At 51.1% G+C, this 25,031-nt stretch overlaps 1 protein-coding gene across 2 annotated transcripts in view; it reads left to right on the top strand.

Moving 5' to 3' along the window:
• DOCK11 (dedicator of cytokinesis 11) overlaps positions 1–25,031 on the top strand; it is an 89,717-nt gene that overhangs the window by 37,018 nt on the left and 27,668 nt on the right. For both annotated transcript variants that reach the window (XM_006274363.4, XM_019492781.2), the window contains exons 23-39: positions 796–885; positions 3,137–3,255; positions 4,156–4,225; positions 4,307–4,432; positions 5,535–5,606; positions 6,076–6,222; positions 6,669–6,752; positions 7,180–7,291; positions 10,884–11,062; positions 14,231–14,347; positions 18,058–18,133; positions 18,427–18,539; positions 22,252–22,363; positions 22,559–22,625; positions 23,092–23,139; positions 23,997–24,139; positions 24,610–24,725. In XM_006274363.4, the coding sequence (XP_006274425.2) occupies positions 796–885; positions 3,137–3,255; positions 4,156–4,225; positions 4,307–4,432; positions 5,535–5,606; positions 6,076–6,222; positions 6,669–6,752; positions 7,180–7,291; positions 10,884–11,062; positions 14,231–14,347; positions 18,058–18,133; positions 18,427–18,539; positions 22,252–22,363; positions 22,559–22,625; positions 23,092–23,139; positions 23,997–24,139; positions 24,610–24,725 (1,791 nt within the window). The remainder of the gene's footprint in view (positions 1–795; positions 886–3,136; positions 3,256–4,155; positions 4,226–4,306; positions 4,433–5,534; positions 5,607–6,075; positions 6,223–6,668; positions 6,753–7,179; positions 7,292–10,883; positions 11,063–14,230; positions 14,348–18,057; positions 18,134–18,426; positions 18,540–22,251; positions 22,364–22,558; positions 22,626–23,091; positions 23,140–23,996; positions 24,140–24,609; positions 24,726–25,031) is intronic.

The following is a 25,031-nucleotide window of genomic DNA, read 5'->3' as shown; positions in this document are numbered from 1 at the left end:
GTGAGGGTGAAACTTCAGCCACTTAGACAGAAACCAGATGCCCTCTGTGCACCAGAAATCCCACTGCCATGATGCCATACTGGCCCAGAAGCCCTTGGAATGTCTCACCTGCCTCCCTGCAGCATCTCCCCACATGCCTCTAGAGCTGCCTGGTCTCCGGGGGTCCCCGGTGGGCTCTGTGCTGCAGCACCGAGGCCTGCCTGCATTCAGATTGGTGGCCACCTTGTTCTAGCGTGGGCTTCTATACCCCTCGTGTTCAAACGTGGCTTGTGATAAAGGGAGCCACTGTCTCACTGACTTTGCTTCTTCCCTACACGTGCTGTCCTGAAATGCTTTAACCCAAGGGAGGGAGAAGTGCAGGAGCAAAGCAAAAGGTGTGCAGGGAAAGGAGACCTTTTCAGCTAGGGTATTTGGAGGATCAGGCAGGCAGAGCTGAACAAGGATGGTTGTAACCCCTCCCCTTGCCCAAATCTGTGGTCCTGGATGAAGAGACTGAGGCAGGTGAGGTCAGCGTGAGGGTTTAATAAACATCCCAGGTAGTTCTGCACTGACGACTGATGTGCTCAGGGAGCAGGGTGACAATTGTGCCCCTCAGTCCAGCAGGCAGCTGTAGCCTGGGCATCTAGGACTTCAGGACGGAGCACGGTTGCCCTCATTCAGACATAAGGGGATGGTGGGGGAGTTCCCAGGGCTGGGATGTGTTGGGTAGCAAGGCGGTGGAGGCTGCTGGACCTGGGAAATGGGAGGCAGAAGCGGCAGGTGGTTGGACTGAACCTTGCCATCCTCTCTTTGCAGGATCTGCACTTACACAAATTCTTCCAGTACTGCCAGCTGGTTCAGGGAGGAGCGAAGGAAGTCCCAGGGGAGCTTGTGAAGTACCTGAAGGTGAGTGGCGTCTTCCCCTGCCCCTTTCTGACAGTCCCTCCTGCCTCGCAGTAACTGCCTGAGCCATGCAGTGGTGTCTCGCTGCTCAGTGAGGCTCTTCTGCAAAGGCTGGTCTGAGACTGCAAAGGGATTACTGATCTTGGTAAATGCTTTGCTGTGTGGGTGTCTGTACCGTGGGGCATTTGCCATCTCTCAGCAGGTCCCCAGCCTGCAAGGCAAATGGGTTCCCCTGCAGCTTGAAGTCAGAGCTAAGCCACATTAATTAAGGTCACTGGTATCTCTAGCTCTCAATGCCATATCACCCCAGGTACCTCAATACTGATGGCTTTCAGCCTGGCAGCTGCATGCTTAAAAATATCTGCACCAAACCTGTGCCCATGCTTTCCTCTCCTTCCCTTGCACATGTGCCCCTTGTTGGTTCAACAGAAAGGTAGATATGCCGCAAAGAAAGTGCATGCCAAAAGCAACACCCTGCCCTGTCACTGATGCACCCCTCCTTCCATGGGAAAGCCTCTCCTTTTCAGGTGCCATTTCTTGCTCCATCAGCTGTCTTCATTCTGCAGATGCCTTGAGGCCAGGACCTGTTACCATGCGCCTGCTGGGGACTGCCCAAATAACTGGCTTCGCCCAGTTTGACAGCATAATTCAGGGTCGAGGCTTTTGCAGGGGCCGTGGAGCCCATGTGATAGTCTTCCTCCCTGCCTAGAGAAAGTGAGGGGCAAACTCCCAGGGGCGTTCCTGGCAGCTGGGACAGACTCCCAGAAACCAGCAGGGATAGGTGAGCTCCTGCTTTGTTCCCTTGTGAGACTCCGCAAGGTGCTTGTTAAAATCCAGTGTCCTTGTGTGGCTGCTTCTGTGACCTGCACCATTGCTGCATCCACCCCCTCTCATCTTATTGTTCATCCCAGCGGCGCAGGTCACCTGCTTGCATTTCCCTTTTGCTTTCACAGGGCGTGGACCAAGTGGCACTTGTGCAGCCTCCGAGCACCCTCTGGTGGCAAAGACAACCACAGCGCCCGTCCCTGCCGTTGGTTTTCTGCTCCCCTGCCCATTCCCCATCACTCTCTCTAACCCCCGGGTGTTTTCTGACTTTGCAGGTGGACACATGGCATTGGCACTGTAATGATATTCTTTTGCACACCTTTGCTCCCACACAGCTGTGCTCACTTAACAGTCATTTGTTCCTGGAAATGTGTGGTTCATGTGCGGTATTTGTCTTCCAGGCTAGAATTCGATCAATATAGTTATAATTACATTTTGATTGCATTCAGAAAGCTCTTGTGCTCAACCCTGATTCATGCTGTTCCCTTGAAGCTTGAGTTAAGGCTGTGGGATTGTGCCCAACTATTTATGGACAACTTCTACAGGTCACAGAAGTTTTTGATTCCCATCCTTGATTTCTTTAGTTAACAGCTTGCTTTCCAACGCAATTCTTTTGGTGCTCATTTCCTTTAAAGCAGGAGAGTGTTTATTGGAGCAAGATGTTGTGGGTTTATTTCCTGGAGTTAAATGTTACTGTAAGCAATACAAATAATCACGCCTTTACTAGTCCCAGTGCTGAGCACTTAAAGAGAAATTCCCATGTCCAAGGCACTTCCCAGGCATAACTGAATTCAGCCTCAACTCCTCCTCCCTCTTTCCCAGCTAAGGTAGAGCATGCTGTTCAGGCTCAGAGCCTCTGGAAATCAGAGCCCTTTGATTTAAGACTGAATAGAGGCTGAAAAGCCTAATTATGAACTTGCAGTTTTGAAGATGGGGCCTGAAACTCCATGGCTTTCCCATCCTGTGGCACAGCCAGGTGGAATCATGTCGACACGCGTGGGGCCAGCTCTCAGAAGCCCTCCGGCCCTTTGCATCGCACCCTGGCTAAAGTCACGAGGATCCAGGTTACCGTGCACCAAAGTGACTTGTAAAGATGGGGTTCGGAAATGAGCTGCCAGCTTTCAATTCTCAGGTACCCTCGGGCCTATGTCTGCCCTGGCAGGGATATCAACAGAGACCCTGGAAGTCAGTCAGAGCTGTCTGGCATAGCTGCAGGCAGTGTTAGCACGCACTGTGTGTGGTTGATGCTGCAGGCTGCAGACAGGCCTCTGTGAGTAGCCAACTTCCAAATTGTTTTCTTCAGGGAGCCAGAGCCTTTGCTGTTGTTTGTACCTGAGCTACTGTTGCAGAAACTTCTATGAAACGTAAATGCGTCTTGACAGCTGTAACATGTCACACTAAAAGCAGATGTGTCTGTCTTGTGTTGCAGTGCCTGCATGCCATGGAGATCCAGGTGATGATACAGTTTCTGCCTGTGATTCTGACACAACTGTTTAGAGTCCTCACCAACGTAACGCAGGTGGATGACGTTGCTGTCACCTGCACCATGTAAGCTCCGGGATTCGTGCATTGGGATGCTGAAGCTGCTGATCGTAATTCAGTCTGCTCCACCATTGATGGAGACAAAAGCACTAACAACCCTGCTTCTGACTTCTTCCTGTAGGCTGGGAAGCCCAGTGGCTTAGGGAAAGACCCTGCCTTTATTTAAAGGAATCTGAAAATGGAGCCTGAGACCAAGGATTTTGGTTCCCCTATGTCTTTTGCTTTACTCCTTGGCTTTAAGGAGTGATATTAAAAGGCTGGGCACTTCCCTAATTCTGCCAGCTTGGGTTTTTCACTATTGGAGACGGGATGAATGCTGTTCCAGGGGACTGAAGGGTGCAGAACATGATTGTCAGTCCTCGGGCCCACCTTGTCCTTGTCTGATTGCCATGAGAGTCACCCGCCTGCTCAGAATTTTCCCCTTCCACCTGGCACCACCTCCTGTATTAGTGTCAGTTTTGTTGGCTTGTAGTGAGGAGTTAGGGTTTGGGAAAGGAGGTTCCCCTAGACAGCTTCCCCTTCCAGCAGCCCGAGGCATTGCTGGGGACACAGGGAAGCCAGCTGGTGCATCAGGAAGACCAGAGAGATTGGGTGCTGATTCCTGTAGCGATGGGTCCCTAGTCTGGGTCGTTTTGGGGACAGGCCATGGGGAGGTGTTTCTGCTGGCAGCTCTCCCAAGCAGCTCTAAAGGTTCAGCTTCCTGCTTGTACCTGCACCTGAGAGCTGGCATTTGGGATGGGGAGTTGTGCCAGGTCAGGCCCAGTCGCTCTGGCTCAAAGACTGCTGCTTTTGGGACAAATGAGACAAGACATGATGCTCTTTGGGTCCATGAACTGGAGCCTGGTGGCCTCTGTGGCCTGTACTGAGCTGATGCCCTTGGGCTGTGGCTGGTCTCTGTTTTGGCAGGGTCCTTCTGCACATTGTGTCTAAGTGCCATGAGGAGGGGCTGGATCATTACCTGCGGTCCTTCATCAAGGTGAGTCGGGATGCGCTCCAGTCTGGTGAGCTCTGTGGCACAAGCCAGCCCCAGGCTTATGCTGTGCCCATTGCTTTGTAGTATGTCTTCCGAGCCGAGAAACCTGGTATCCCTCAGGCCAAGCTGACCCACGAGATCCTGGCCACCGCTATGGCCGTGATTCTGAAGCAGTCAGCGGATTTCCTCGCCATCAACAAGCTGCTCAAGGTGAGGAAATAATTGTTCACTTCCTTTAAACTCGCCTGCAAACAACAGGAGACAAAAGAGGATTGTAGGAAAGTAGAGCTGGAACGGACCTCTGGTCTTCCTTGTCATGGAGGAGAGGGAAGTTCTCTGGGAAAGGTAGCTCCTGGCATCTCCCCAACCCAGCTGCAGCCTCTGATTCCCATAGATCAGTTGTCCTTTCAGAGTCATCCTGGGTCTCTGTCCCTGCTCACATAAATCCCAGCTGGCCTGTGGGACTTGGGGCAGTCCTGATTCATGATGCAGTGCAGCACAGGGGCTTCTCTCAACAGAAGAAGGAGCAATGGTCTCAAGTTGCAGCAAAGGGAGTTGAGGTTAGATATTAGGAAAAACTTTCTCAGGAGGATAGTAATAAAGCACTGGAACAGGTTACCCAGAGAGGTGGTGGAGTCTTCATCCTTTGACGTTTTTAAGACCTTTGGCTGGGATGATCTAGTTGCTTTGAGCAGAGGGTTGGATGAGATTTGACCTCCTGAAGTCCCTTCTCATCCTCATTTTCTATGATTCTCATACTGCAGCCTTCATCCCTTCCTTTGCAGGCTCCTCTTTGTAATGCACTTGGGGTGTGCTCCTGTCCCCACCAGCTTTGCTTTCCACTTGCCGGCAGGTAGCATTTCTACCTGAGCTCTGTAGCATGGGGTCTCTTCCGTGCAGGATGCCTCACTGGGTTTGACTTCCCCCTGCACTCCAGCAGGCTTTTCCTGGGTGCCTCTGGGCCATAATATGAGGATGCAGCTTGAACTTAGCTGGGCAGACCTTGCGTTCCCAGAGACCCAGTGGTCTCCAGTGCTGCAGGACAGTTTTGTCTGCTTTGCTGCAGGGCAGGGTCTGGGCTGTGGTTACAGCCATGGTGAGGCTGTCAGCCAGCTGTGAAGTGAGCACCTTGCATTTGTGTGGACAATGTGGGCCATGTAGGGGTGATCGTGGCTTGTCGTGTCATCTCAGTGTGACTCTCCCTGCCACCCCTATTGCTTCCTCAGTCCGTTGCACTGTTACACTTCCCTGTTTAGGCCAGTGGGCTTAGACTTGCTGAGGAATATAATTGCACTCAATTTGTTTATTCTAGTACTCATGGTTTTTCTTTGAAGCGCTGGCAAAGTCCATGGCAATGTACCTCCTGGAAGAAAACAAAATTAAGGTAAGCCTGATAGCGCCCAGTGTCCCAGGGCACAGAACAGTTTCAGCGTAATCCTCCCTCATTAGACCTGTTTTGCAGACTTCACCTTCAAAAGGTGCAGCAACCTGATTAAATACACCTGTGATCCAGCCCAATAGCTTTTTTCCTTTCCTTCCTTCTCCCTTCCCCAGTAAATCTCCATCCATCTTAAAAGCCTTCGGTCCTTTTCTCATGCCAAAGCCAGCCAAATCCCTTTGACTTCTTCTCTTCAGACCACCTCTGCTTGAGTTAACGGAGACCTCCATTAGCTACTAGCAGCGGGAGGCTGTTTTCCTCTGGGTAACAGCCATGGGAGGGGAGCAGGATGCACCATTTGCCAGCATGTTATGGCACAGTGTGTACATGTGCCCGAGGGAACGTGCCCAAAGACAGGAATGCTTTGGCTCTGAGGGTGCGCAGTAGTGACAGTGCAATTCCTGTTGGGTTTCAGCTTCCGAGAGCCCAGCGGTTCCCTGATTCCTACCAGCATGTCTTGCATTTGCTGCTCTTGGCCCTCATTCCCCACGTGACCATCCGGTACAACGAGATCCCAGAAGAGTCCAGGAATGTCAACTTCAGCTTGGCCAGCTTCCTGAAGGTCAGTGCTTCTCTCCTTTCTCCCAGGCGAGTCAGTGAGACACGCTTGACCCATGAGGGCAAAGGCGGGCAGATGGGGCTACCTCGAGTCATCCCTGCAGAGTGCATCCAGTGAGTAATGCTCTCTCCCAGGCAAACTGTTATCTGAGTGATGTGAGGCAGCAAAGACTCCCAGGGTTTTTCACAGGCACTGCCATCATGCCTGATGACTAAGCCAAGACAAACTCATTTGAATGCTTTTCTTCTCCACTGGGGACCGGAGTGAGATCATCCTATTTACTACAGAGAAGCAAGTTCAGAGATCACTTGGGATGTGAATAGCATCCCAGAGGAATAGGACTTGGTCATGGGGCAGGACTGTGTGACAGGGAAGGGTTAGGGTGGCTGCCTTCTTTTCTGATGGCCTCTTTTCTGATGGTTGCTAACACTGTGCCCTGATTTTTGCAGCGCTGTTTGACACTTATGGACAGAGGATTTGTTTTTATTCTGATCAACAGTTACATTTCTGGTTTCAGCCCCAAAGACCCAAAGGTGAGTGGTGTCTTCATGGACAGTGGTCTTGGGCATATATGTATCCGCGTCGGTTTGAGCTTTGCATGGGTTATTATATGCTGTGACCGTCTGCTGCGCAGTTGCAGTTACTGCAGTACTGTCCAGAGGCAAGGACTTTCCCACCTGCCCCAGAGGCACCAGTGTCATGCTAGATGGTAAAACAGCCCTGGAGCAGCCAACGTCTCTGAGCTGAGGGGATTTTGAGAGGCCTGGGGGAGTGAAAGTGTGAGTGCACGCGTGAGAAAGCATGCAAGCAGGTGGCTACAAGGAGACAGGAGTTCATTGCAATGGGGAGTGACTGGGGGCAAAAGACAATCCTGTTGGTGACTCTCCAGGAACCCCCATCCCTCAACTCTGGCACTGAACGCCAGTCAGTGGGAACTAACGCCGTGTGTTTCCCACACAGATCCTGGTCGAGTACAAGTTTGAATTCCTGCAGACCGTGTGCAATCACGAGCATTACATTCCTCTGAACTTACCCATGACCTTTGCCAAAACCAAGTTTCACCGCGTCCAAGGTACATCCCATTTGGGTGGGCCTGGCCAGCGATCTTTGGGACTGGTGGCTTGTGCACCAGGGGAATCTGGGTTCTATGGTGGGGTCCTTTGCAGAGTCCAGTGGGGGAACAGTACAGCCCCAACACTTTTCTGTGCGCACCAGGTAGGCTCCCATCAGCTGACTGCTTAACTTGACACACATCACTGCCTAAGCTGCAGCTGGCCCTATTTCATGGGGACGGTTCAGCAAATAAGTGTACAGTACAATCCTCCTCCCTTCCCACAACCTGCCCAGTCCCAGAGCAGTCATTGAGGGCATGGGAGACTCAGGCATGCTTGCTGTGTGGCTCCCAGCCATGAGGTGGGTAGCAGCACTGCCAGCCTGCACTGGAGAGTTGTGAGGATGCCTTGGGTGAGGTCTGAAGTGCTGGGGTGCTTGGGATGGTGGCCAGTTGTCTATGCAGAGAGATCCTGGGGCTTCTGCACCTGTCAAAAGATCTCTTGGATGGATTTCCACTGGTGCAAATGGGAGTTTTGGCCACACTCAAGACACAGCTGTGCTCCAGACTCCCTCAGGACCCTTTTCTAGTCTGATTGCAGAAGGAAGGGTAACACTTCACTTGCTTGCGCATGTTACTGACTGCCCCAAGCTGCCTGGGCTGGGCACTCAGCTCTGGGACACTTGTTTTAAACCTGCCTTTCTGTCTGACGTAGGGAAATAGCATGCCCAGCTTGGGGAATGACCACATGATACAGACAGCCGTGTCTTTTTGCAGCTGCTTCTTCACATAATAACACAGGAATGCACTGATTTTGCTAACCCGCACCTCTGTCCTCACAGCGTTTGGACTGAGAGCACCCCTCACCTTCCATCATGTATCTATGAAATCTATGAGATCTCACTGCACCGCGTGTTTCATGTTTAAAAATGTGCCTATGTTAAGACATAATAAAACTCCCAGCCTAGTTGCACGCTGGATGCACACTCTGGGTAAGGTAAGATAGGAGCAGAGCCCCCTCCTGGACTGTGTGCACACACCCACACACACTCATACACCCGTGTGCAATGAAAGGGGCATCGACAAGTCTGGTGTTCCACCTACCACTGTCAAAGCGTATAGCAGGGCAGGTCTGCAGTGGCATGGTGGGACCTTACATGTAGGTTTAGAGGCACACGGGATAGCCTGGAGCAAGGGAAGGGATTCCTCACACAGCCCCCATTAGCATTTTGCTCCTGCCAGGAGAAGGACCAGTTGGTAGGGCCAGAACTGGGCTGGGAGGTAAGGACTTGGTGTAGAGCAATTCTTCTGTTGCAGAGAGCTCGGAAAGTGCACGACACGTAAGAAGACTTGGTGTACTCTGGGTTCCTCTTTGTCATCTCCAGGTTTCTCTTCAAGTCACAGGCATCCCGCAGGGCCGGGCATCCCACAGAGTGCCATGGCTGACTGCTGGTGAATCACAGGTGTAGACAGGCATCCTTTGTGTGTGCGTGTAGAGACACAGGCCATGCTGGCTTCCCGTATGACACTGGTTTGTCTCCCAGGCATCTTCAAGCAGCTTCTCTTCTGTTCCCTCAGCAGAGAGTATATGAAGCTGGTTTTCTTGTGCATTCCTGCTGCTGCTTGTAGCTTTCCTGGAAGACGCATGTGTCTCATTATCAGCTAGAAGTTGGCACCGTCCCCCCAGTCAGAGTTAGCAGCAGTTCAGCAGTGATCAGACAAACCAGATAAACTTGCTCTTAAATGATAGTTCCAGCTCAAGTCCAGGCTTGACTCCTGTTTATTTTTGCTATGTTTTTATTTGTCCCTTTTCTTTTTCACTCATGAATTAGATTTTTTTTCATTGGCTGTGGATCGGTTCACTTCAGTAGGTAGGTTCTACTGGGCTCGTTGAATCCTCTAATGCCAAAGCAAATGTGCGCTGGCTCAGATCTGCTGGCTTGAACACAGTTAACTGCAGCAATAACCCCTGGGGTGTGATAGATGCAGAGCTTCGCTAAGCAACTAACCCTCAGAACGGGAAAAAGCTCCAGCTTCAGTTCTCCTTCCTCCTAATCACATAGTAACACTCAGTAATGGCACACTCAAGAATTGCTGCATATGGCTTTGAGAACCAGCAGAAGCCGAAGTACCTGCAATGTCTGTAAACTCACGGCCCATGGAAAGTGTGGGCAAGGGTTTCCAAGCAGTGTGAATGCTCTGAGCTGAAGCAGGACATGAAGGAAGGTTAGCACCTCCAGGGTTTCAGAAAGGCAGCTGCACCAGATACGCGGGGCCTGTTCCCTCACGGGCTTTTGGGCCATGCAGGCATGTCTGCAGGGATCCTTGGGCCATGTGAGTATCTACTGAGCCATCTAGGAGGTGATGAGAGCCTGTCCAGCAAGCCAAGAGTAGCTTTCACCTTGCTAGCACAGGTAACAATGGCAGGGAAGAGGCTGCAAGATAAGCCAGAATGAGCCAGCCAACAGAGTGCCCAGGGCTCTCACCTGCATGGGTGCTGGGTCTTCCCTCCTGCTGGATGGCAGCAAGCCTGAAGGGGTCCTGACCTTTTGCAAGTGCCTCCTCCATTGCCACAGGTATCAGAGGAGAGTGTAACGAGATGCACAGCAGAGGAATGAAGCCACCTTGGGTGATGAGGCACTGTGTCGTGCTGCCCCTTCATGCTGGTGCTACAAGAGGCAGATAAGAGACCTTTGCAGCTCCTGGGAAGCAGGCCCCTAGCACCCTACGCAGCTCCCCCACTCCTCGTGGGAGCACTGAAAACCCTGCCTGTATAACCCAGCGGGGGACAGGAGGTTCACGGTGCAGCTTGTGTGTTCCCTACTTGCCCTTAAGCTGCAGGAAAAACTGGGCTCACGTGTGAAGGTGAAAGAGGCCATCTCTGTATCAGGACCTACCTGCAGGGTGGCTGCAAAGAGGATGGAGCTGGACTATTTTCAGTGGGGGCAGATTACAGGACAAGGAGCAATGGGCTCCACCTGCAGCAAGGCAAGTTGAGGTTGGATATTAGGAAAAACTCTCTCACTAGGAGGGTGGGGAAGCATTGGAACAGGTTGCCCAGAGAGGTGGTGGAGTCTCCATCCTTGGAGGTTTTGAAGACCTGGCTTGACAAAGCCTTGTCTGGGATGATGTAGTTGGGACTGGTCCTCCTTTGAGCAGGGGGTTGGGCTAGATGTGACCTCCTGAGCTCCCTTCCAGCCCAAATTGTCTATGTGTTTATGACCTGGGAGAGTAAAATCCTGCTTCTTGCTATGCAATGTCATGGTGGGCACAAGACAAACCAGGGTGGCCTGGCTTACTGCACAAGTTCCTTTCCAAGCAAATGCTTCTGCTGAGCCTAAGCAGGAAGATTTAGGGGATGCCTCTGTCCTTGAGTGGGGTTGAAGAACATAGGGTGTGTTCAATCTTCAGAAAGGCCCAGCGTGGCATAACCATGACAGAAATGCCCCGACCTGCTCTTAGTCGTGGGATCACATGTGCAGAGGTGGTCCATCTCGAGCAGGGGAGATGGGCTAGCAGGGTGACTGACGATGTGACAAATGTATTTTCCTTTTCTGAAGTAGCCAAAGGAGCGGTTTGGTTTCAGCCCTCGCCATCTCGCTGTTTGTTGCAGATGTCGGTCTGGAGTACAGCTTAACTGATGAATATTGCCGGAATCACTTCCTGGTGGGGATGCTTCTCAGGGAGACGGCGGCTGCCCTGCAGGACAACTATGACATCAGATACACAGCCATCACCGTCCTAAAGAGCCTTATGATAAAGCATGCCTTTGACAACAGATACCAGCACAAGGTCAGGCCTAGTTGCACTGGGGATTCAGGATAATCTTTTGCACTGGTGCCAGGGTCCATCACAGACTTGAGTGCTTTGCTCAGTGCATTAATGTTGCTCTATTGCATTTTAAAGAATTCATAAGTAACTGCTGGGGACTGGGTTTTGTTAGGGGCAATTTATATTTGAAGTTGTGGAGCCATTGGTTTGTGTCTTCCATCAGGTTTAGCATTAAGGTAAAAGAGACCCTGATGCGATTAAATGCTTTAGCGTGTTATTAAGCAATGGGTTACGTAAAGCTAAGTCCATATTTAAATATTTTGCTGGTTGATGCCTTAAATTAATAGCTTGGATTTCATATGCTGCAAGCTGCAAAGAAAACAGGTCTCTATTAGCCATGAGCTTGATGGTTTGCTAACTAGTTGGTCCCAGTCTCAAGTTCAAATACTCGCAGTGAGGTTTGGCACAAAATGCCCATGCTGTGTTTATACTGCTTCTCTTCCCTTGGGACATTGGTGATCAAGTGTTTTTATATATTGGAAACATCCTTCCTGTCTGGATTGTTTCATATAGTTGTCTTTCAAGATGCTGGGTTTCTGCCAGCAGAGATGTTCCTTCTCCTTTTAAAAGTCAGCCAGATGATCAGCATCTGGATCTTCCAAAAAAAAGAAAGCTTAGCTCTTTGCAGAGGCCTGAGTGCCAGAACTCAGTGTGCATGCTAGGAGGAGCAGCTAGGAGGGCATGTCATCTTTCACAGGGCTCGGATGGCCAAGTGGGACATACTTTTGCCACTGAAGCCGACCTCCATCAGTGGTCTGAGCATGACACCTAATTTTGGCCATGCTTTCCAGGAGATTTGTGGACTTTCTGCTAAATGCTGCCTCCCTTAAGCAGGCTATTATGATGGGAAAGCATGACCCGAGAACAGCCAGTGGTTCAGAGGGTGCTCAAACTGGCTTCAGGGAGAAACTATATTGCCTGCGTGAATGCAGGCAGAGAGAGCTGGGTGGGCACGAATAGGATGAGAGTGGCTTGAGTGTGCTGTGAGAGGGTGATGGATAGGTGAGGAGAGGGATTGGGGCAGCTGAGGTTGCGGGGGATTACAAGGGATGGGAGGGGGAGACCCTCCCCCCTGCATCCTCCCCTCACACCAGGATCCTGATGGAGCCTGAGCCCCTCTCCTGAGTCCTCTCACATAGGCCTAGGAGACCTGGGCCCCTGGTGCGAGCTCATCTTCTCTGGACAGTCACCGTTTGCTGTCACTGCAGCTGCTGAGTGGGGCAGGAGGTTGTCTCCTTCCTCAGCAATGTGCAGCAGAGACCCTAGCTCTAGTTTAGCAGAGGTTTTGACTCTAGGCCTGTCAGGAGGCCCTGAACCACTTCAACGTGGGCTTCCTCAGGTCCTGTTGGAAAGGGGTTTGCAAGGCCGAGCAAGCCCCGCCTGCTCCGCTGATCTTGAGACACAATCTCCGCCCCCCGGGGCAAAGTGCCCTGGGAACTGGCCAGCCAGGGGAGCTGGACGCTGCTGGCAGGGGCTGTCAGCCACGCGGCTGATGAGAAATGAGCTGTACCCATGCTCAGCACAGCAAAGACGCATGCAAAGGGCAGGGCAGAAGTGGCAGGGCTCCAGCCCCCCAGGAACACCTTCTGAGTTGGTTTTGTGTATGTGGTTTCATGCTCTCACCATTTTGAGCTGCTTGAAAACAAGAACAAATGCTCTCCCAGAACAAGTTCTCTCCCACTCTCCAAGAGGCTCATTGTGTTGCAGTGAAGCATGTCATATGGAGTGATTGTTTAAGAGTTTGGCATGAATTGCAGATGGAGAGGTGGGTGGGGAAAGGAGCGATTCACTGTGAAATGCTACAGGACCTGGCCAAACCCCATTGCCTTCTGTGAAACATGTCATGCGCTGCATTTCAAGTGCACAAATGACCTGCCAAGGCATCCTGCGTTTTACAAGTAACACCATTTTGCAGCTTGTTATTTGATGGTAACTGAATACATGGTGCATTACAATTTATCACATGACAGATGCATTAATCCTGAGATAAATGTCATGTCTGTCAGGGGCCCCTAGCAGGTATCGCTCCCAAATCCCCTCTGGGTAAAGCAGTGCTGGAAATATGGCTTTCAAAACAGTATAGGAAGAGCTTAAAGTGTATGTGTGCAGAGAGGCTTGCTGGGAAGGTTTCTAGACAGCTGGTTTTCATGCCGTTTTGTGACCGTGTGGGATGTGCAGTGTTTGAGCTACATCGGCTGAGGTATGTACAGGCCCTGATCTAGGGAAATGGCTGAGGAAAGTCAACGGTTGTTTTCCTATTTAGATTTTTAATCATGAGGAAATGCAGTAATTCAGGTGGTGCACAAACTGCCTTGGAGAGGAAGGGAACTTCCATCTGCAAATGCCTGCAGGGAGCAAGGGGAAACGGGACAGACAAGCCAGAGTCTCTGAAAGTTTTGTGACCCGCTTGAGTCAGTAAAAAGCTTTGGGTTAGTTTTGGCCTGGTCATCCATCTCTCACCTGTCCATTCATTCTGAAGCACCTCATATCTTAAAACCAAAAGTCATTTGGGATGCGGAAATTAGCTTTTTCCTTGTGGAAGATGCTGATTTCAGAAATTTCAGAAGTTTCTGATGCTTTTTCAAGTGAGCAATTCAGCTAGGCAGCTGTTTCCCCCAAACACTTTCACTGGCAGACATTGTGTGCGCAAAGTCCTGACCGGGCCTTAGCACTGTTATAAGATAAAGAAGCAACGGCCACCGCTAGTTAATCCTAGCAGGACTGGCTGCGTGCAATGTGCTCTGGAAAAGCAGGCTGCTTTCTTGGAGGAAAAGTAGCCTGGGACTTCAGGTGCTTTTCCATGGCTCCAGAGGTGTGGATTCGGTTCCTAACTCTACTTGTTCTTCTGGAAGGCTGGACAGGTCACTTTACACCCCGGCTCACACTCCATAGCACAGGGACAGTACAATTTTCCTAACTCACAGGGAGGTTATGAGGATAAGGGTACTGACTTTACAGGTTTTTCTAGGCTATTGAAACCAGCAGGGATCATCCTTGAGAGTAATCCAGTCAGAGTATCTGTGGAAGAGCTGTAGATAGGTTGGTGGGTGCATAGGGCTAGGAGCTGCTGGGGGGATTCGAAAGCTCTGGCTGTTTCCTCAACACCTACAGTCATTCATTGTCTTTCAGAACCAGCAGGCAAAAATCGCCCAGCTGTATCTGCCACTGGTGGGATTGCTCTTAGAAAATATCCCGCGGGTGGCTGGCCGGGACACACTGTACTCGTGCGTAGCTGTGTCTCCTTCGGTGAGTAACATGGCAGGATTAAGGATCTACCTTCTCCTTGGCACAGCAAGCCCAGTAACCCTGCGTGCAGGCAGCAGATGGTTCAGTTTGGCTTTAGAAGTAAAGAACCATGTTCTCTCCTGCATCCCTGGGTTTTGGTCTTGTTCATTTAATTCATTTCACTTTCCCTTTTAGCTCCTAATATGGATCTGTTCTGCTAGTTGACATGCCTGCAGAGGGTAGGAAAGTCAGGCTGGAAGGGACCGCGTGAAGTTACCTTGTCCAGCCCCCTAGGCAAGGCAGGATCGTAGAATCATAGCTAATTCAGGCTGGAAGGGAGCTCAGGAGGTCACATCTAGTCCAACCCCTGCTCTAAGCAGGACCAGCCCCAACTACATCATCCCAGACAAGGCTTTGTCTACCCAGGTCTTCAAAACTTCCAAGGATGGAGCGTCCACCACCTCTCTGGGTAACCTGTTCCAGAGTTTTACTACCCTCCTGGTGAGAACATTCTTCTTAATATCTAACCTCAACTTCCCTTGCTGCAGCTTGAGCCCATTGCTCCTTGTCCTGTCACCTGCCCGCACTGAGAACAGCCCAGCTCCATCCTCTTTGCAGCCCCCGGCAGGGAGGTGAAGGCTGCTATCAAATCCCCCCTCCGTCTTCTCTGCTCCAGACTAAATCAGCCCAGTTCCCTCAGCCTCTCCTCACCAGTCCTGTCCCCCAGACTCCAAACCATCTTCGCTGTCCTCCGCTGGACTCTCTCCAATGTGTCCACATCCTTTCTGTAGTGGGGGGCCCAAAACTGGACACACTGTAGATGTGTGCTGTACACCAGATGTGGCCTCACCAGTGCCCAGTAGAGGGGAAGAATCACTTCCCTTGACCCGCTGACAACACACCTACCAGTGCAGCCCAGGATGCTGTTAGCTTTCTTGGCACCAAGGGCACACTGCTGGCTCCTGTTCAGCTTCTTGTACCCTGTCACCCCCAGGTCCTCTTCTGCAGAGCTGCTTCTCAACCAGTCACTCCCAGCCTGTACCAGTGCATGGGATTGTTCCCTCCTTAGTGCAGGACTTGCATTAGCCCTCGTTGAACTTCATGAGATTTCTTTTGGGCCAATCCTCCAATTTGTCTAGGTCACTCTGAATCCTAGCCCTATCCTCCAGTATATCTACTACTCCCCCCAGCTTGGTGTCATCCACAAACTTTCTGAGGGTGCACTCTATGCCATCTTCCAGGTCGTTGAAGATCTTGAACAAAGCCAACCCTAGGACTGACTGCTGAGGCACTCCTTAATACCAGCTGCCAACTAGACATTGAGCGCTTGATTACTGCTCTTAGCCTGATGCTTCTGCCGGTTTTCTATCCACCTTGCAGTCCATTCATCCAGCCCATACTTCCTTACCTTGCCTGCAAGAATGTTGTGGGAGATCGTATCAAACGCCTTGCTAAAATCAAGGCTTCAAAATCACCTGTGTCCCACATCCACAGAGCCAGTCTCCTCGTCATGAAGGCAATCAGGTTGGTGGATCCATGCTTCCTGTTCCTGATCACTTTCTTCTCCTCCAAGTGCTTAGAAATGGATTCCTTGAGGATTTGCTCCATGATTTTTCCAGGGACTGAGGTGAGGCTGACCGGTCTGTAGTTCCCTGGATCTTCCTTTTCCCTTTCTTAAATATGGGTACTATGTGTGCCCTCTTCCAGTCATCCCAGACCTCTCCTGATCCCCAAGACTTTTCAACAATGATGGCTGGTGGCTCTGCAATCACATCAGCCAACTCCCTCAGCACCCTCAGGTGCATCCCATGGACTTGTACGTGTCCAGCTTTACTAAATAGTCCCCAACCTGTTCTTTCACCACTGAGGGCCGCTCACCTCCTCCCCAAACTGCACTGCCTGGTGCAGTAGTCTAGGAGCTGAGCTTGTCTGTGGAGACTGAAGCAAAAATGGCATTGAGCACTTCAGCCTTTTCTGCATCCTCTGTCACAAGATTCCCCCCCCCCATTCAGTAAGGGACCCACATTTTCCCTGATCCCCCTCTTGCTACCAGCATACTTGTAGAAACCCTTCTTCACATCCCTGGCTAGCTGCAACTCCGCAATTGTATCTTGGCCTTCCTGACTTCATCCCTGCATGCCCGAGCAATGCTTTTATATTCTTCCCTGGTTGTTTGTCCAAGTTTCCACTTCTTATAAGCTTCCTTTTTGTGACTTAGTTTACTGAAGAGTTCCCTGCTAAGCCAAGCCGGTCTTCTGCCGTACTTGCTAGTCTTCCTGCACATCGGGATGGTTTGTTCCTGAACTCTCAGTAAGGCTTCTTTGAAGTACAGCCAGCTCTCCTGGACTCCTCTCCCCCTCAGACTGGCTTCCCAGGGGATCCTGTTCATGAGTCCCTTGAGTAAGTCAGAGTCTGCTTTTCTGAAGTCCAGGGTCCTTACTCTGCTGTTCTCCATCCTTCTTTCCTCAAGATCCTGAACTTAATCATCTCATGGTCGCTGCTGCCCAAATTGCCATCTACTAGTACGTTCCCCACCAATTCTTCCCTGTCCGTGAGCAGCAAGTCAAGTAGAGCATGGCTTCTAGTTGGCCACCCCCTAGTTAGCCACCCCCGATCATTCCCGACTAAACCAAATCACCAAGTGTGACTGCTTTTAAAAATTTCCAGGAATGGGGATTTCACAGCTCTTCTCAGTAGCCTGTTCCAGTGCTTCTCTAGATGTCTGCTACAATGCCTGAACACCCACAGAGTCAGCAAGTTCTTCCCAATCTCCAACCTGAATTTTCTCCAGATTAAACAACCCTACCCTTTTCAGCCTTTCCTTGTAAGTCTTGCTTTCCAGGCCCTTAATCATTTTTCTCACACTCTACTGGACTCTTTCCAGTCTGTTCAAATCCTTCTTGAAGTGTGGGGCCCAGGACTAGACACAGTACTGCAGGTGAGGCCCCCCCAGTACTGAATGGAGTGGCAGAATCACATCCCTTGATTTGCAAGTGACACTCCTGTGTGCCGTTGGCTTTTTTGCAACAAGAGCACACCATATGCACACCATATGCAGCTTGTAGTAACCTCAGCTCCTTTTCTACAGTATTGCAGCCTACCCACTCATTCCTCAGTCTGTACTTGTGCATGCAGTTATTCCATCCCAAGCTCAGAACTTTGCATTTGTCCTTGTTAAATCTCATCTGATTGATTGCAGACCATTTTCCAGTCTATCCAGGACATCCTGGCCCTCTCCTACATACAATATTGCCAGTTGAGCCAAAGCTGTTAGTGACATGTCGTAGTGCATTCGTTATTGGTCATGCATACATTTACAATGGGAACTGCCTATTTATACATGAGATCAGAATTTGGACTGTTGTCAAACTGTCTCGCAAATTGTACCTGCCTGTTTGTGCAGGGCAAGGAAATTTCTTTCTGAGAGACTAGTAAAGTATGGGATTTCAGAGCCAGTTAGACTTCTTCCAAATTGTAAAATGTCCTAAAACTTGTATGAAAATGGGGAGAAAAAATGGACAATAAGTTTATAAAACAGCTTTGCTGTTCTTTAGTCAAGTCTGCTAGTTTTTTATCATTCTTCTCTTCATGGAAAAAATAAGGGAATAGATTCTCTTCTTCCATTCTGCTTTTGCAAAGGCATTTTCTGTGGCTTTTTTATATGGTTGATTTTTCTAGTTTTACCAAATGACAAAGCTATTCAGTTGCACATGGCTCCTCTTGCTTTGCAGGCCTCCAGGGATGACTTTGTGTGTAATTTCACCTCCCCGTCCAACAGATCGAGTCTGATTGCAGATAAAGATACAGGTAAGTATTTTGTTTGAAGTGCTAACTAAAGATTCACTGGAGCTACCTACAGAGCAGCTGGGAGCTTCAAAGGACTGTGGCATAAAACACAAGCACCTCTTCTGTCAAGTACCCTCATAAAGTTTTGTACTGTTTTCTCCATGAAAAACAAGTTCTGAATTAATCATTGTGCCAGTTGCAGTGCTCACACTTGCTATTTATTTCCTTGGTAAATCATGTCTAACGAGCCGTTTCACTACGGTGTGTAAGAGCTAACTTGGCCATCGTGGCCTTGTTCTTTTCTTTCCCTGTAGCCTATGGTGCGGCACTCCAGAACGGCCACGTCCTGAAAAGGGAGGACTCCAAGGCATCGCTAAACTCGGAAGGGGCGGCAGGTTCTCCTGATCAGTGTCACACTGGCGAAAATGTAATGCACCCGGGATGGCAGAGCACAAAGCTGCCCGCACATTCAGGCTGCCCTTGAGACCTCGCTCCTGTCTGCCCTTTGACAGATACGTGTTGGATAGACACCTTGCTGGGTCTCAGCATTTGATCTCAGCAGTATTCCTGCCCAGAACAGGGGGGTTAGACTCGATTATCTTTCGAGGTCCCTTCCAGCCCTTAATTTCTATTTCTATGATTTCTATGTTGTTGCCTAAGAAATGGACCAGGCCCTTTGGGTTTGATAGGGGAGGTCAGGATGGATGAGCTTATGCTCCCTTTTCACCTTAAATCTCCCAAACTCAAATCTACCTACTGTGAATGACTTGTTAAAAGCCGAAGGGGAGCAATCAGGGGATGGTGTGCACTCCTGGACTGTCTCCCTGCTAGATGCTGCCACATCTGCACACACCTGTTACACGCATGTTGACTTGGTGTGGCCAAGTGTGTCCTGGTGAGTTTTGTATGCAGAGTGATGGCAGAGCACTGTGGCACAGGAAGCAACTGCTGGAAGGAAGGGGAGGCCCAGAGGATGTGGCTGTGGAAAAAGCAGCTCTGAGCAGCCATAACATTGGTCTGCAATAAACAGCGGTGGCCAAACAAACCAGAAAGGAATCTCTTGTGGACATGCCTTCCCTGAGGCTTTCCCATGCATGTTTCAGCCCTGCCTATCCTAAGAGTAGCTGACTTCTATGGGTCACTGAGGCAGGCTTGGAATTGCTCCTGCTGTTTTAAAAGTATTGCTCTAGTAGCTAGAAAGAAGACGGGAGAACGCTCTCGTAGCTGGCCCCAGTATGTTTAGAAGGAAGTCCACAGGGCTGCAAGGAGGGACTTGCCAAGGTGCCAGGGGCATCACCAAATGGCCATACCGCCCTGCTTCTGCCAAGTGCTCCAAAATCGAGCCAGTTGCATGCCAGACATGACACAGACACTGCATCCCCTGGGAGGCAGTTCCTGCATTTTCATAGATTTCATAGACGTTTGGGCTGGAAGGGACTTCGGAAGATTGTCGAGTCCAGCCCCCTGCCCCAGGGGCAGGAAGTCAGCTGGGGTCATAGGATCCCAGCAAGATAAATGTCCAATTGACTCTTAAAGGAGTTCAGAGTAGGCGCTTGCACCACCTCCGGCAGCAGTCTGTTCCAGGCCTTGGGGGCTTGGACTGTAAAGAAGTTCTTCCTTATGTCCAGCCTGAAACGGTCTTGGAGAAGTTTGTGACTGTTTGACCTTGTCATCCCAAGGGGTGCTCTGGTGAACAGGCATTCCCCCAGATCCTGATGTACACCCGTTATATACTTACAGGCAGCCACCAGGTCCCCCCTGAGCCTGCACTCCTCCAGGCTGAAGAGTCCCGTAGCTCTCAGCCTCTCATCATAAGGCCTGTTCTCCTGCCCTCTGATCATGCACGTGGCTCTCCTCTGCACTCTGCACAAAGCATTGCTGTTTCCAGCTCAGTTCTAGTCCATGGCATCTCATTAGCTAGGAGCCCACTTCCCTGCTCCATTTGGGCCCCCCACTACAGAAAGGATGTGGATAAGTTGGAAAGAGTCCAGCGGAAGGCAGTGAAAATGGTTGTGGGGCTGGGGCACAGGACTTGTGAGAAGAGGATGAGGAAACTGGGCTGGTTTAGTCTGCAGAAGAGAAGACCAAGAGGGGATTTGATAGCAGCCTTCAGCTCCCTGCAGGGGGGCTGCAAAGAGGATGGAGCTAGACTGTTCTCAGTGGTGGCAAATGACAGGACAAGGAACAATGGGCTCAAATTGAAGCAACTGGGGGGTTTTGATTGGATATTAGGAAAAACTCTCTCTCACATGGAGGGTAATAAAGCACTGGAACAGGTTATTCAGAGGCTGTGGGCTCTCCATCCTTGGAGGTTTTGAAGACCCAGCTAGACAAAGCCTTGACTGGGATGATGTAGCTGGGGCTGGTCCTGCTTGGAGCAGGGGGTTGGACTAGATGTGACCCCCTGAGGTCCCTTCCAGCCTTCTTTGTTCATGTTGTAAAAGTTGTGTTTTGAGTCCCTACAAACCAGCTGTACGTTAATAGATATAGTACCAGCCAAGAGCTTAAAAGGAACACAGTGACCTATGATGCATCCTTTTGGAGCTGCTTTGTGAGCCTTCCTCCCTCATGTCATCTCTACAGCCACCACTGTAAAGGACATGAAGATCCAGTAGGATCTGGCACGCAGGAACCACTCCATCCTGACAGGCATCCCCCCTGACTCGGACTGTTTACCCCGAGTCCTTGTGACTCATGCCCTTGGCCTTTTCCAGCATAAAGAAAAATCAACATACATGGTTTCCTGAATGGCCTTTTGGGGCACAGCTCAAAACACATCAGGTAGAGAGCTTTGCAGTGTCCTCAGAACCTGAAAAGAGTTTATGGGGGAGCAGGGGCTGAAAGCCATAAATTTGAATCATCTGGAAGGTTTGCCACATTGCTCACTGCGTTGTTTTGCTTGGAATGGGACTCTGCAAAGCCAAGAAAAGGAATTCAGATGATTTGTTTGGACCTTTTCTACTCACCAAATGACGTTTGTTGTGCCCTCTGGTTTGACTTCAGTTTAACTCACTGCTTCCTCACAAACCCTCCCAACCATACAAAATGTTTCTGAACAAACTAAACTGAAACTTTTTTTTGAGATTTACAATGGGCTGAAACGCTGAAAATTTTTCCTCAAATCCTTTTTTCCCCATTTTCCAGAGCTTTTAGGGACCTGAAAAGCCAAGTACTTGCAGCACCCTGCCCACACGGGCAGAGAGATGACACATGCTGCCTGCCACCCTCCTCCTGACTGGCTAAGGTTTGCTCACAGAAGGAGGTGGTTCATGCTTCCTTCTCAGGTCCCTGCTACGCGTTACATATATTATGCAATCGCAGTTCCCTCTAAGCTGTGTGCATGCATAACCATACACAATAAAAAATTCATGCTGTGCAATAACTTTTTAATGTCATGCACACAGTGGCATACGGACAGGGGGTGGGAAGACAGTAGGAGGCCATGGCCCCTGGGCGCCAGCCTGGAGGGGATGCCCAGTGCCATAGCAAGGGGGCACCGCCACTCCCCCCACTGCCGCCACCGCCGCCAGCTTCACGTCTGACCACTCGCCACCTGCCCCAACCCAGCCACAGGCTGCTGCAGGAGGGGGAAGGGATGGGCACACTGAGATACCCGCATACTCCCAGCCAGGATTGCTTACGGGTCGCTGAACCTCAGAGGGAGCATTGTATGCAATTAACTGGTGAATCATGCAATAAATTTAAACCAATCCCAGGTGCACAGTAAGACTGGCCACAAGTGCAAAGCAGTTATCACTCAGCAATAAATTTAGACCAACCGCACATGCAAAGTAACAATCACATGATAAAAGTGAGTCTCCAGCTATAAGAAGACTCAACTCTCTATACAGTTCGTGCTTGAAAATGTGTCACAAATCTAGTGCTGGTTTTTATCCAGCTTTCATTTGAACATGTAGCAGGGCCCTGATTTGGTCACTGCTACGTGAACTGGCCACCCATTGCAGTTGGTGTCCCCATGATGGCTAGGTGAATGCCCACTGCTTATTTGTTGCCCCCAGGATACGCCCCCTAAATAGTTGTGAAGGCAGCAGCTGCCTTGGGCCGTGGCAGGTGAGGCTGGTTTTGAAGCAGCACCCCTGTGCCCTGGTTTTCTAGTCAGTGATTCTCCTTCCATTTAGATACGAAGAAGTTCCACGAGGAGCAACGTGTCCCACTGCGGGAGGCTGGACCATCTGGAGATCAGGAGCCTCCTCATGTGCTACCTCTATGTCGTTAAGATGGTTTCTGAAGGTTAGTGCCTTGCACGCTCCCAGGCTGCTCCTGTCCCCCTGTGCTGCTACCATGATGTAGCAGCCATCAGGGTGAGCAGGGGGCAGCATAATGGTAGCAAGGGAAGCTTGTCTGCAAAGTTGTTCATATGTGGAGAGCTCTGCAGTGGTCCCAGAGGTACAGGACGCATCCTCAACAGTTTTGTGTTGCTTCCAGATACCCTCTTAACCTACTGGAACAAAATATCCCCACAAGAGCTGGTCAATGTCCTCGTGCTTCTGGAGTAAGTATCTGGTGCTCAGGGCAGTGTTTCCCGTTGCATGTCGTAGATCCGTGTCATGCGGCACAAGGGGTGAAGTGAAAGCAGTCTTGCCTGCACCCGGCCATGTTCTGCAGCAGATGGGGTCCTGCATCCTGTGTGTGATGGGCCAGAAAGGGTGGGAGGGCAATGCCTGACTAGCGAGGAGCAGTGCTGTCATGAGTCCGGTGAGGCTGGGCTGGGAACCCGCACTCTGCAGAGAGCTCCAGGACCAAAGATAGGACTGGCGGTGTCACCGCCGCTTTGCTTGCCATTGTGTCTGACTGGGCAGAGGGGTGAGGAGAGAGGAGGGCGTCGCGCAAAGAGGGTGGTGGGCCCAGTGCCTGAGAGCACCAGGTGCCAGGCCAGGGGCCCCAACCTGCTCGCACGGGCCAGGCGGACTACACACAGTAGTGGTGCCCTTGCTGATGCGGATCTCTTTTCTCTCTAGAGCCTGTTTATTTCACTTCAGATACGTGGGGAAGAGAAACATTGTCAGGTACCATGCTCCTGTCGGCTACAGTTCCCTCGTGCGGTGTGCCCCGGGTTAGCTCGGTCAGGCTGAAACAGGAAGGGGAGCTCACACCCAGCTGGGGTGGGGCTGCGGTCAGGAAACCCTGTTTACCCAGGCCAGGCAGGAAGGTGAAGGCAGAGTTGCTGTTTGTTTTTAGTAGGGAAAGAGGAAGTTGTGCTCCTTTGAGCACCTTCTCTTTTGCCTCTGCCTCTAGCGGGGCACAAGGCAGCATCAGCCCTTGGTGGTCCCGCTCCATCTCCCAGCTGCCTTGGTGCCAACGCCGTCAGCTCTGAATGGACGTTTGTGCCATGTTCCCGAGTCGAGAGAGGTCACAGCCCTCACCAGCGGGCATTGTGAGCCCCCCACAAATGCAGTGGGGGAAGCCACGCGGACGCTGCTCAGCATGGCACAGCAGGCACCCCCAGACCATCATGCACTTGTCTCTTGAGGATGCCGTGACTTCCCAGCTCTGGTGTGGATCCTAGCTGGGGCACTGGGTGAGAGTGTGATGAATGAAGCAAAGTAGGGCTATCCCCAGGCCCACTGCTGACAAAATAACCTCCCCTCCGCCCCGTGCTGCTTGTGAGCTCCAGCATCTGGGCTGAGCAGACAGCTTGGGGAGACCCCGAGTGCCTGGGCTCCAGCTCTCTGCCTTAGAGGAGGCTGTTCACAGCTGATGCCAAGTCATCCATTGGGTCTTGTAGCTGGTCTCCGGTGCCCTCCAAACAGAGCTGCATTGGCAGGGCTCACTTTGCAGGAGGTAGACAGGAGAGCTAGGGCCTGTCTCTGCCTCACAGCAGCATTCAGCCCACACCGACAGGCCACCTGTCCTCTCCTTCCAGGGTTCATGATGCCTGGCTACTAAAGCACGCTGGCGCTGACAGGAAATCCCAGACGATGCCAGCCTTGCGCAGCCGCGCGGGGATAATACAGGCCCGTCTCCAGCACCTCGGCAGCTTGGAGAGCTCATTCACCCTCAATCACAGTACGTGCGGAGGATGACCGGGGTGAGATGGGGCCGAGCCCATGCAGCTGTGGTGCGGGGTGCTCCTTATTGCTTGAGGCAAGCTGACGAGGGAGGAGGTGTAATTCCACAGGGTTTATTAAACACCAGCACAGGTGGCATTTCTTTCTGCCTGCCTCCACTTCCTAGTTGTTGGTGGGGACAGGCAGTGCCGCGTGAGCAAGCAGGTCAGACAGCAGCACTTTGTCATGAGTGACACTCAGCCGTCCAGCCAGCACTGGCCCCAAATCGAACTGAACAACAGGGCATGTACAGGTCTTCTTCCCAGGGGTAGTTTTCACCCCTCTTTGTGTGCGAGTCTGCCCTGTGCTGCCTCCAAAGTCTGGCTCAGAGAGGCAGCACGTCAGTCCGTGACTGATGGCAGGTGGGAGGGAAGTAGCAGGCCTCATTCATTGCTTGGTAGATCCTCAACCCTTCCCCTTTGCTTCCAGATGCCGGCACCTCGGAAGCAGATGTTGTGCACCAGGCGCTCCTGGAAGGCAACGTTGCCACGGAAGTTTGTCTCACTGTCCTGGACACCATTTCGTTTTTCACCCAAAGTTTCAAGGTGAGCACTGGGGACTGTGGAAAGCAGCTTCTTCCGCCGCCCCCCCACACACACACTGTGTTTTTGATTTATATTTGAATTGATTTCCTAAAGAAATAGACTGTCCAAAGAATGGAAAGGGAAATGACTGACAGGTGGCTCTGATTCGCAAGGGCCCCATGCTCTGTGGTCAGTGGTAGAAATTGTGCGCTGTTAGAGACTTGCACAATCAGATGATATTACATTCATATCATTCATTAGGGCATGTGCTGCCATAAAAGAATGAGGCATAGAGAATAGGGAAGGGAAAAGGAGAAGAAGCCAGGG

This window comes from Alligator mississippiensis, chromosome 8 (assembly GCF_030867095.1).
Source record: "Alligator mississippiensis isolate rAllMis1 chromosome 8, rAllMis1, whole genome shotgun sequence".
NCBI lineage: Eukaryota > Metazoa > Chordata > Crocodylia > Alligatoridae > Alligator > Alligator mississippiensis.
The sequence above is the reverse complement of the archived record's forward strand: the minus strand, read 5'-3'. Positions and strand labels throughout refer to the sequence as shown.